Raw genomic sequence first — 12,168 nt, 5'->3', positions numbered from 1 at the left:
AAAAACTATATAGATGCAAGAATATTCACAATGTTCCTTAGCCATTATTTTCTATTTTTCCAGAGAGTGGAAAAGTCTTAAAGGACAAAATCATTTTTCCTTTTTCTTGAATTTTCCCAAATGTTTTATATAACTTATGTTTTTAAAGGCAATCATAGCAAAGCATTTCATCTTTGGAAACATGGTAATTGACCTTGGCTTTTTTGGAAGTTGGTCATCTCTGCAGAAGACAGTTCATCATCACTAGATGTCCCTTCCTGATGGTTATGGTTACCAGAAAGTGCTCTTGCTTGTCTTCTTTGTATCCTATAATTTGTAATTGAAATGAATCACAAATAAATGGAAAGCAAATAGTTCTTGCCAAAATAAATTCTTTAAAACAAAAAGTAGCAGTAATTTTATAATTTATACATAATGGCCAGAAACACACCATAATATTAGGATACAATTTTATGTTACTATTTTTGAAACTTTCAACTTCATAAGTTTGTGATGGTGGTTCTTCCTCTTTTTTCTTATAAGAATTTCCTGGCAAAAACATCCCTGTGGGTTAACCAGTTACTGAAGAAGGGGTAACAATAAAATTAGAACCTGCTTCTAGTTAAGAATAATTCCCAGCTTGATATATGTCAATTTTTTCCCCCTTCCTTTCAACAGATTCAAATATATCTTTAAAGCAGCTGAGAACTGCTTACTAAATTTTGGTCTTATATTATTTTCACAAATTAACATGTCAGATTAGGTTTAATTATATCATACAGTTAATTCTATTTAAATAGTGAAAAGTACTTGCTCACTGATGCTTTAAGTCTTCACTTTCTATAGGTACCTTCGAGATTCAATATCTTCTAAAATGCACTGAGATTTTTCATCTATAGCCAAACTTCCATTTGTTGATGTCTCGGCTTTGCCTGTTAATGAATAAAATTCATTTTGTACTGCAAATTTTCAAAAGAAAAACGAAACACCTTGAAAAACAAAGGTAATATACATACATGTACATATAAACACACAAAATATGCTTACATTGTTCAATGAAATATTCACGTTAATTCCCTCTCACAATGTTACTAGGTCTCAAGTTTCTTAGCCTAAAAAAGGTACCTTGATTGGTAGTTTAGTACTTGATAATAACAAGATAATTTTATTTTCATGTTTCTTTTCCTCATATTCTTTTTCAATAATTTTTACTGATTTTCTCTATAGCCAAATACTAGAAATATTTGCATTGCCAACACCTTATTCATATTGTTATCTATTTTAGTATAGATCATTATTTATGACCGAGAAATGCGATTTAATCTCTTTTACTATCCCCTGATAGCACTTCAATGAGAGGAAGACATCTCTGAAAATACAAAACCAGTGTAAGAACTAACATGAAGTATACAAATTTCATATAGTGAAATCTTACAGATGAACCTATACTAAAATTCACCATAACAAGTTGGTTGAAGAGTCCTTAAAACTACAAAGTTAGATCTCTAACAGTCTGTATATTTATACAAACTCATCTTAAAACATTTCATTAAATGGCCATATAAATATTTTGCTTAAAAATACTAAGGGATTAGAAGTTATAATATTTGTTTTTTAACGCTAGATTTAATTTATTTTGAAACTCTACCTATAATGTTTTGTTTTTGAAAGGGAACAGAGGAAAGATTAGTGAGAAAATACACAAAAAGCTTACTTTCTTTTTAAAGTAAGAATAAAACCATTTTTATTCTCCAATGATAATATGTATCTTCATGAATAATAAACCGTATTAAACATAAAAAACACTAACGTGATAACTGTTGTAAATACGCTGATTCATGTTTTAATTCATCTTGCCTGCGCTTCATCAAGGTCATGGCTTGTTTTAAAAGAAGTGCATGCATGGATGATTCTATTTCTTGGATGTTGATCATCTGAAATACATATACAAGTAACATCTACAGGTCACTGATAATCAGTTTTAAAAGTATAAATAAGTAATATTTAGAAAATATATAAACATTATGTGTTCAATTTTCATATGAAGAGACATTTCTAATACTATTGCATCTTAATTATAAAACATTGTGAGCAAAAGACCTAGCTGCAAATACTTTTAATATCAAAAACCAGAAAATCACCTTTTTCTACTAGAACAAGTATAAAAAGATAATGAAACCAAATGAGATAGAGTGAGGAACATGGATGTTTATGATAAAAACATAAGAGATAGAAAAGCAGGAGGAAATGAGGGGTGCAGCTGTTTTTCCTCAGGCTGAGGAGAAGATAGTAGGGGCACTTGAAGCTGGTGAAATCTGAAGAACTGGAGAATGAGAAAGAGAACTAACCAGGGATGAGTATGAAAGTTGTGATGCAGAAACACAGGCTAGTTGAATTTGGAACTTCTATTTCTTGGGCAATAGTTGCTTTTTTATTCCAGTGATGTTCCACAGCTGCTGCTATGGATAGATCGATCAATGGGTGGACTGGTAAGATTTTAAATGTGTAATTTTTCAAGGATGAATGAAGAAAAAAATTACATTTTAATTGATACATTAGAATGCAACTACCATATGGTATAGAAAGGCAATCAACTTAAAACAACAGAGGACAAAGCATTTAATTGACAACATTTTAATGATTTAAGTAATATGGAAAGTGGAACGTGATTTATTTTTAAATAACCTACCTTTTTAAGGATAATTGAAGATCCCAGTGTAAGAACTTATTGTGCATAAAACAAAGCCAAAAAGTATAAGCTGAAAGATTTATAAATCTGATCATATAAAAATTTCAAAACTTATGAATATATCCAGGCATGGTAGGATGTGCCTGTGATCTTAGTGATTTGGGAGGCTGAGCAAGAGGATGGCAAGTTTGAGGTCAGCCTCAGTGACTTTGTAAGACCCTATCTCAAAATAAAAACTAAGAAAAGGGTGGATGTGGATCAGTGGTAAAGGACCCATAGGTACAATCCTAGGTTACCTCTACCCTGCCCCCTACCCTCAACACACAAGAGGAATTGTTCAACCTAAGAAAACTAAAAGGAAATAAAAAGAAAAGAAAAAAAATTCCCATTAAGAACCAACATAATAACAAGGCAGAGATAATCTGCAAGAAGAAAAACTACATATAGCTGATAAAATAAAGGGTTTGAGATCAGAATATAATATAGAACAAAATTCATTTTTTCCTCATCTAGTCAACTAATAAAACTGACACAATCTTTCTAGAGGACAGTTTGGCAATATGTTTCATAAGCCTTAAAAATATTTGTACTTAATAATTCATTTTCTTTGACTTGTTTCATTTTCTAGGAATTATTAAACGTAAAATTTTATTATAAAATATATAAGATTTTATACAGCATTACTTATAGCATCAAAACAAGTACAAATCCCCTTAATGTCCAAAGGGACTATGTTAAAAACCTATAGAATGAATGGATAGATAAAGAAAATACACACACACACACGCCATGGAGTTTTATTCATGAAGAAGAATGAAATTGTGTCATCTGCAGGAAAATGGATGGAATTTGAGAGTGCTGTTAAGCAAAATAAGACAAACCCAGAAAATTAAAGGTCATATGTTTTCTCTCACTGAAGCTAGAGAGAAAAAAAGAAAAAGAAAAGGTGGCAGGAATCTCATGAAAATAGAAGGGAAACCCAGGAAAAGAGAGGAAGGGAACCTTGTGAGAGGGGGAAAGGGAAGGTACTGAGAAATAAGATTGACAAATTATATTGTACTGTGCATACACAGAAACATGTAACAACTAATCCTACTATTACGCATAATTATATCAATAAAAAATAAGAGAAAAAAATATGTAGGAAAAGGATATATAAAGAACTCAAAAAACTTAACACTAAATAAACAAATAACCCAATTAATAAATGGGCTAAAGAACTTAATAGGCACTTCACAGAAGAAATAACAATTAGTCAACAAATATATGAAAACATATTCAACATTTCTAGAAATTAAAGAAATGCAAATTAAAACTATACTGAGTTTTCATTTCACTCCAGTCAAAATGGATAATTATCAAGAATACACCTAACAATAAATGTTGGTGTGGATGTGAGGAAAAAGGTATATTCATACATCGATGGTAGGACTGCAAATTCTTGCAACCACTCTAAAAAGCTGTATGGAGATTCCTCAGAAAATCTGGAATGGAACCACCATTTGACCCCGTTATCCCACTCCTTGGCATATACCCAAAGGACTTAAAATTAGCGTACTATAGTGATACAGTCATATCAATGTTTATAGCAGCTAAATTCACAATAGCTAGGCTATGGAACCAATCTAAGTGCTCTTTAACAGATAAATGGATCAAGAAAATATGATATATATCCACAATAGAATATTACTCAGTCATAAGAGAAGAATGAAATTATGGCATTTGCTAGTAAATGGAGGTAACTGGAGACTATCATGCTAAATGAAAAAAGCCAATCCAAAAAAAATAAAGGCCAAATGTTCTCTCTGATATGTGGATGCTAACACTCAATGGGGACAGGGATAGAATTCAATGGAATAGACAAAGGGGAATGAAGGGAAGGGAAGGGGTATGGAATTAGGAAAGATAGTAGAATGTACTGCACATAAATTTCCTATGTTCACATATGAATACACAACTAGTGAAACTCCACATCACATATAACCACAATAACAGGAAGTTATACTCCATGTATGTATCATATGTCAAAATATACTTCACTGCCATATAACTAAAAAAACAAATACTTTTTTTTTTTTTTAAAGTTCCTAATTGCCATAGCTGGAACAATTTGAGAAATAAATTAGGTGAAATAGTTTCTAGTTAGACAAAGAGTGTGAGAAATACCTATAACCCTTTACTGATAAAATAAATTATTGACTAATAAATGGGGATAATAGAAAAAAATGTAGAAAAAATACTTATAGAAAATTAAAAGCACATAATAAGATTTAGAATATTACTTAGTTGTATAATAAAGGTGTTTTTCCCAGAAAATGATAGATTTATATGTACCTTTTCATTAAGACAGTCAATTATATTTTCCACGTAGATTTTCATGCTTTTATAGAATTTATAATTTGCAGCTTGACTTGATGAATTCTCAAGGTTCTCAATTGTACTCTTTGAGCTCTTGACATCTTGTATGTATTTTTCATATTCTCTCTGATGTGAGCGATGAGTATCCTGTAGTAATGTTAATCTAAATAAGTAAAATAAAAATGCTTTATTTTTCCAATCTTTCCTTTTGAAGTAGTACTCTATTGCAAACATTTTCAAAGACAACCAAGGGAATTGATAATCTTATAAATCTGAGTTTATTAGACTTGAAAAGGATATCATTACAGTTATAGAGCTCTCAAAGTGGAAAGAGATGACACTGGTAAGTTTTTAAATTTTAATTTAATTGTAATTTTTTCCTTCTAGACATATCTTCTCTTAACTGTTAATCCTTTCTTTTCCCCCATTTTTAAAAATTGGCGCATTATAGTTGTACAGACACTGCTAGGTTTTTAAAGGTGAGGGCTAATCCACAGGCTAGTTTTAGATTAGAAGTTAATGAGTATGCTGGGATTCGTGAGAATTTATAAACTGTGAGATCCAAGAAGAATCAATCATTTTAAATTTGAATCCGAGGAGACCATGTAGAATTATTCTTAGATTAAGTTTGTGATCTTTCTAGGAATATAGATATCTGAGTGAGCTGGCATTAATGTCATTTCAGGACATAATGGTTGGATACAAATTTTCTGTTTTGGATTTGAAATGCTTTTGTTTTGTCATTGGAATTTGTTATTCCTTCAAGCAAATCCCTTCCTGGTTGCATTTCGATATATGCTGCCTATTAAAGTCAAGATAGCCCACATTCTTTTAGCCCTTGGGAATATCATACCCATCAACTGATGTTACATGAAGAAACTGTTAAATACAATTCAATGACTGCTGATCTTTTCATTGTTTATCAGTTACCTGTTATAGATAAATGCCAATGGAGGAAAAAGAAACACATTTGTTTAAAAATATCTGGAATGTATTTTCTAATATTTGACTTTCTGAATACTTTAGAATGAGAGAACTAAAAATGAGAGAATTAAATAAAAAATACAATTTCATAGTATTTGGATTTGAATCAGGATTAAAATATTATTCTATTCCTGCTAACCTGGTCCATAAAAGACACTCTAGTACTTGCTTAAGCCAAACGTGCTCTCCCCAAGGTTTACTATCTTTTCCTTTCAGTCTTTGTTTTATGTAAAGAACAGTGAGAGTTAAAATATAAATCAAGATAATAATCTACAGCAGGCACTGTTAATAAAATATTTTGGTTTTAATCAAGTAGAATATTATCAGTCATAGCAGTGAATTTGTAAGTAGTTACAATGTGAAAAATTTCTAGATATACCAAACAACATAGATAGTGAGCTTTCTCTATTATATTAAAAAATGGGGCAATATATAAATATATATGCACACAAAAAAATAATTAACAATGTGAATGAGAGGACCTACAAAATGGGAACAAGTTTTTGCTAGATACTCTTCTGACAGAATTAATATCCAGAATATATGAAAAACTCAAAAAACTTAACACCAAAAAAGAAAAAAAAATCCAAATAATAAATGGGCAAATGAACTAAACAGGCACTTCTCAAAAGAAGAAATAAAAATGACCCACAAATATATGAAAAAAAATGTTCAATATCATCAGCAATTGAGAAAATGGAAATCAAAACTACATTGAGATTTTTATCTTATTCCAGTCACAATAGCAATTGTCAAGAGTATGAATGATTAATTGATTAATGCTGGAGAATATGTGGAGAAAAAGAACACTTTTACACTGCTGGTGGGATTGTAAATTAGTACAACCATTATGGAAATCAATGTGAAGGTTGCTCAAAAGATTAGGGATAGAACCGCCAGCTGACCCAGGCTCAGTTATTTATTCTAAAGAATTAAAGTCATCATACTACAGTGATACAGGCATACCCATGTTTATAGCAGCACAATTCACAATAGTCAAAGTATGGAACCAGCCTAAATGCACATCAATAGATGGATGAATAAATTAAATGTGGTATATATACATACATATATATATACATACATACACACACACAGTGGAGTTGTATTCATCCATAAAGAAGAAGGTAAATATGTTATTTGCAGGAAAATGGATGAAGACTCGAGAACACTGTGTTAAGTGAAATAAATCAGAAATAATTCAGAAAGTCAAGGGTTATATGTTTTCTTTCATATGTGGAAGCTAGAAAGGAAAAAGGAAAAGAAGGGTGGTCAGGAGAATCTCATGAAAATGGAAGGGAGATCTGTAGAAAAGAGGAAAGGGACCAGGAGGAGAGAGGAGAGGAAAAGGGGAAATACTGGAGAATGATATTAGTCAAATTACATTATTATATTTTGTGATTGTATGAATATGTAATAATGAATCCTTTCATTATGTATAATGCACAGATAAAAATAGGAAAAAAATATACATGTACTTATACAGATACAGATCACTTCTGGAAGGAAACATAAGAAACTGGCAGCAATAGTTCTCCTTTTCTTTGTGTATTCTTTTGAACTGGTTGGTTTTTATTTTTCTTTAAACCATGAAGATGTATTTTCTTTTAAAAATATAGAACCTTGTGAATAAGAAAATTGAATATGACAATAAAGTTAAAGTAACATTTACCACGATTAAATGAAATGGTAATCTAAACCAGTGATTCATTGTCTTTTTTCTGTGCTGTCACTCTTGCAAGACAATTATGAACAACCATTCAGGTCTGGTTTATATACAAGTCTAGAAGCAAGAGCCATTCTAGCTGTTTTCTTCTAAAAAGGAAATTGTATCAGAATGCCATTAAATAATAATAGTTATTTGTGAGACCTTGTCTCTAAATAAAATACAAAAAAGGGTTGGGGATGTGGCTCAGTGGTTAATTGCCCTTGGTTTCAACCCCGGTACCAACCTCCCTGCCTAAAAAAATCCAAAAAAACACTACAAAAAAAACAACTCAGAAACATTGATTTAGAATAGGTGTTGGCAAACTTTTTGTGTACAAGACCAGAGAGTAAATATTTTAGTCTCTTTAAAGGCTAGATGACTGCTGTTGCAACTATTTAACTCTGTGTTGTAGACAAAAGTAGCCACCGACAATATGTAAATAAACAAGCATGACTGTGTTCCAAAAAAACTTTACTAATAAAAGTTGAAGAAACTGGTAGTTTGTCAATTCCCTAGAAACCAGAAATAACTTAATATCTAAAAACTTATACATGTACTAATAGTTAATGATATGTCAATTATTTGGACAAATATGATATATTTTAAAACTTAAGGCTCATTTAACAATGTAGAATAATGCTTATAATTATTAAATAAAAAAAAACAGAATTTTAGGATTACTGATTTCAACTATGTAATACATATCTGTCAAAAAGACTGAGAATACAAACACAAGTCAAATCAAGTGTATTAGTGCAGTTAACAAATGGTATTTTTGTCCTGTAAATCTATTTGGTATTAATATTTGATAATTAAAAAGAACATAATGCTTTTTCACTGTACTAAGTGTCTAGACAAATACAAATTTTAAAATCAGTATTACTCACCTGTTATTTAGTTGTTTCTTTATAACTTCTAAATTTACTGGTGGAAATGAAATGGAAGCATCAAACTTCTTCACTGTTTGAGATTTACTACTGTGGGAAAGGTCTATATCTCTTCCCTAGAAATAATATGAAAATTTATTTTTAAAAAAACATTTCATTTACTTTACAAATGTTAATAGCTTAAAAGGAGACTGGATACACCAAGGTCCCTTCCAGCTCAAAAATTTTCTGCCTTTGTAACTTTTATTTTTAAAACAAAATGTTTTTTAAATTCTCAGTTTTAAATTTTAAAACTTAAATCTAGAAAAGACAAATTTTAAAAATCAAAAATTTCCCAGAAGTTTAGTTCTCAAAGTTTTTAAAGCTACCTTCATTCATAGTATAGTGTACTCTGAGCAAGTCATGTGGTTTTTAAAGAAGCAACAGTCTCTGGATGAATGCTACATGATGATGGCATGGTAGACCAGAACAATGTGATGGAAGCAGCCAGTTAAATGGAAGTCTGGGGGAAGTTTTCTAGGAAAAACTTTTGTTTCTGGCATTTGTCATTTGGGTTTTCTGTTATTTGCCTAGAAATGCTGCTATGGTTTGGGGACATGTTCCCCAAAGGCCCTGTTAAAGGCTTTGTTACCAGCCTGTAGTATTATTGGGATGTAAAGGAGCTTTTAAAAGATGGGACCTGGTGAAAACAAGAGGGGTCACTGGAGGCATGCCCCTTGAAAGGGATATTGGGACCACACACTTCCTCTTCTCTTTTTCACTTTCTGGCCATCTTGGGCGTCCTCTGCTACCATGTGCTCCCATGATAATGTACTAAGTCTTCATAAGCTCAAAGCAATGGGGTCATCTGGTTGTGAATGGAAACCTTCAAAACTGTGAGCCAAAATAACCTTTTTTCTTTACAAATTGATTATCTCAGTTATTTCTTACAGTAACAGAAGGCTCATACAAATGCATCTTCAGCTAACACATTTTATAATATAGATATCCAGGTATGTACTAGTATCCTCTGGCTAATCACAGCTCATCACCACTATGCTTAAAATTCTGAAGAGTCTTTGGTTGAAACTAGGACATGTGAAGAAGTGGACCAGATAGATATTTAGCCAAGTCATTAGCTTAATTATTCTTTATATTTTCCATGAAGCACCATCAGTTCTCATCAATTTTCACCAAGTCTCCCACTCATATCCAACTCAGCTGCAAATCCCCAAACATTCCTGACACTTCAGTTTCAAATCCCTTACATAGTAAATACCTTTCAATAATCCAATTTTAAATATCACCACTTTTAGGGAGACTTTTCCAAACTTCCCTATTTATTAACCATTCCATAAATCTAAACATCCCTTGCTTCTTTGTGCTATTCCCTGCAGTGAGTTCTGGGAGAACCTATAAAGAGTTCATTGTAATCATTTTGTTTAGCGGTCTCTCTTCTTGCAAAGATTGTACATCATTCTAAGTGGCTGTAGTTAGTTAATGGAGACCCTATAAAGTATGTTCTCACATTCATGTAAATAATATGACAAAAGATGTGATTAAATTAAGGATTTTCAAAGCAGGTATTTATCCTGGATTATGCAGAGGGAGTTCCTTGTATCCTTATCAAAGAGAGGACATATCAAAGGAAGGAGTCCGGGTACATAAGAGAAGGAGATAAAGATGGCCAAGATGTGGCCACAAGCCAAAGAATACCAACTATAACCTAGAAGAGTGAAGGAGTAGATTCTCTTCTAGAGCCTCTGGAAGAAATGTATGGCTACTAACACCTTGATTTTGGACTTCTGTTCTTCAGTATGGTGGGAGGACAAACTTCTGTTATTGTAAACCACCAAATTTGTGGTAATTTGTTGTGATTATCACAGGAAAGTGATATGAGCATGTAGTAAATCTTCAATAAAAAACCAATAAATACACCTGCATTAGTAATAAAAATGCTAATCAGAGGTGGGAGGGAAAGGGAGTGAGAAGGGAAATCACATGGAAATGGAAGGCGATCCTCAGGGTTACACAAAATGATATATAAGAGGAAAGGAGGGGTAAGACAAGATAATACAAATGGAAGAAATGATTTACAGTAGAAGGGGTAGAGAGAGAAAAGGGGAGGGGAGGGGATGGGAGGGGAGATAGTAGAGAATAGGACTGACAGCAGAATACATCAGACACTAGAAAGGCAGTATGTCAATCAATGGAAGGGTAACTGATGTGATACAGCAATCTGTATACGGGGTAAAGTTGGGAGTTCATAACCCACTTGAATCAAACTGTGAAATATGATGTATTAAGAACTGTGTAATGTTTTGAACAACCAACAATAAAAAAAAATGCTAATCAAATAAATAAGAAATTGCATTTTTGCCAACAATAGTTGCATCTAAAGCTGGCAAGACTGGTGAAACATTCAAATATCAATGCAATTATAAATCGAGTTAAGTTTCTTTAGAGAAAATATACATAAAAACGTTCATCTTTTTTTTTGGGCAACTATCTTAAGGAAATAGTTGAAAACCACACCTTTAAACAAAAGAAATCAAATATTCACCGATTATTATTTACTAATAGGAAAGTAATTCATATTGCAAATAATCTAAAATGTTGACCAAAATAAAGAATGGTTACAATAATTATTCATTGACTCCACTAATCTCACAAAGCTAATAAAATTAGTTAATATTATAACTACATTGAAGAAGGAGAAGACATTTGTATGTTAATCAAAGAAATGAGAATTCAGCAGGGTGTAGAGATCTACACCTGTAATGCTAGGGACAGGAGGCTAAGACAGGAGGACAACAAGTTCAAAGCCAGTCTCAGCAACTGAGTGATATCCTCAGCAACTTAGTGAGAAGCTGTCTCAAATTAAAAAATAAAGATGTTGAGTATGATCTGGCTATGACACCTGTTACCCCATTGATCTCCACGGCTGATTCAGTTGATCTGATTGACAAGGTGGGTGTCCCCTTCCTCCCTGACCACTCCATGTGCATCCCTCCAGAAGCTGGAAGAGGATGATCTTCCTTGATAGAGGAGGATCGTTCTTCTGTCAAGGGTATAACAAGTAGCTGCACTCCCCTGCTAGAACCTCCAAACAAGCTCTCAAGGTTCAAATTAAAAAATAAAAAGGAATAGGAACATAGCTCAGTGGTAAAGTATCCCTGTGTTCAATCCTTAGCACCTAAAACAAAACAAATAAATCATAAATTAAAACTGTAGGAAGACTCTAGTTCCCAAAGTATGTGAAGGAATCCCAGAGAATTCAAAGAGGTAAGGTGAAATATTTTAAAATTTCTAGGGAAACAGCAACACTCGGCATCTTTTGAACTTCTAGCTCTAATTAGTTCACAGTTTGCAACATCAGACTATACTACACTCCTTTTGATGAAGTCATATTTGTGGAGCTGGGTTTTAGGAGGATACTATGAAAAAAAGCAAGTATTGAAGATCAGTATGGAAAAGACAGGCAGTGACCAATATGATTTCAAGGTTTGAGAAGACATGCAGTGTCAAACAGGTGCACACAATCTATCAGTAAATAACTGTGGTTATTAAAAAATGAAATAAAA

General features: G+C 32.2%; 1 protein-coding gene across 6 annotated transcripts in view; it reads right to left on the bottom strand.

Annotated features, from left to right (window-relative positions):
• The window catches only part of Gcfc2 (GC-rich sequence DNA-binding factor 2), a 46,690-nt gene that overhangs the window by 25,941 nt on the left and 8,581 nt on the right, over positions 1–12,168 (bottom strand). For 5 of the 6 annotated variants that reach the window (XM_078028951.1, XM_078028948.1, XM_078028949.1 and 2 more), the window contains exons 5-9: positions 8,606–8,721; positions 5,003–5,189; positions 1,790–1,913; positions 830–911; positions 194–306 (exon numbers count right to left, since the gene is read on the bottom strand). In XM_078028951.1, coding sequence (XP_077885077.1) covers positions 194–306; positions 830–911; positions 1,790–1,913; positions 5,003–5,189; positions 8,606–8,721 — 622 coding nt within the window. Of the gene's footprint in view, positions 1–191; positions 307–797; positions 912–1,789; positions 1,914–5,002; positions 5,190–8,605; positions 8,722–12,168 lie in introns of those variants that run through there. The other variant, XM_021729156.3, reaches the window with a different exon arrangement.

Source organism: Ictidomys tridecemlineatus, chromosome 12 (assembly GCF_052094955.1).
Source record: "Ictidomys tridecemlineatus isolate mIctTri1 chromosome 12, mIctTri1.hap1, whole genome shotgun sequence".
NCBI lineage: Eukaryota > Metazoa > Chordata > Mammalia > Rodentia > Sciuridae > Ictidomys > Ictidomys tridecemlineatus.
The sequence above is the reverse complement of the archived record's forward strand: the minus strand, read 5'-3'. Positions and strand labels throughout refer to the sequence as shown.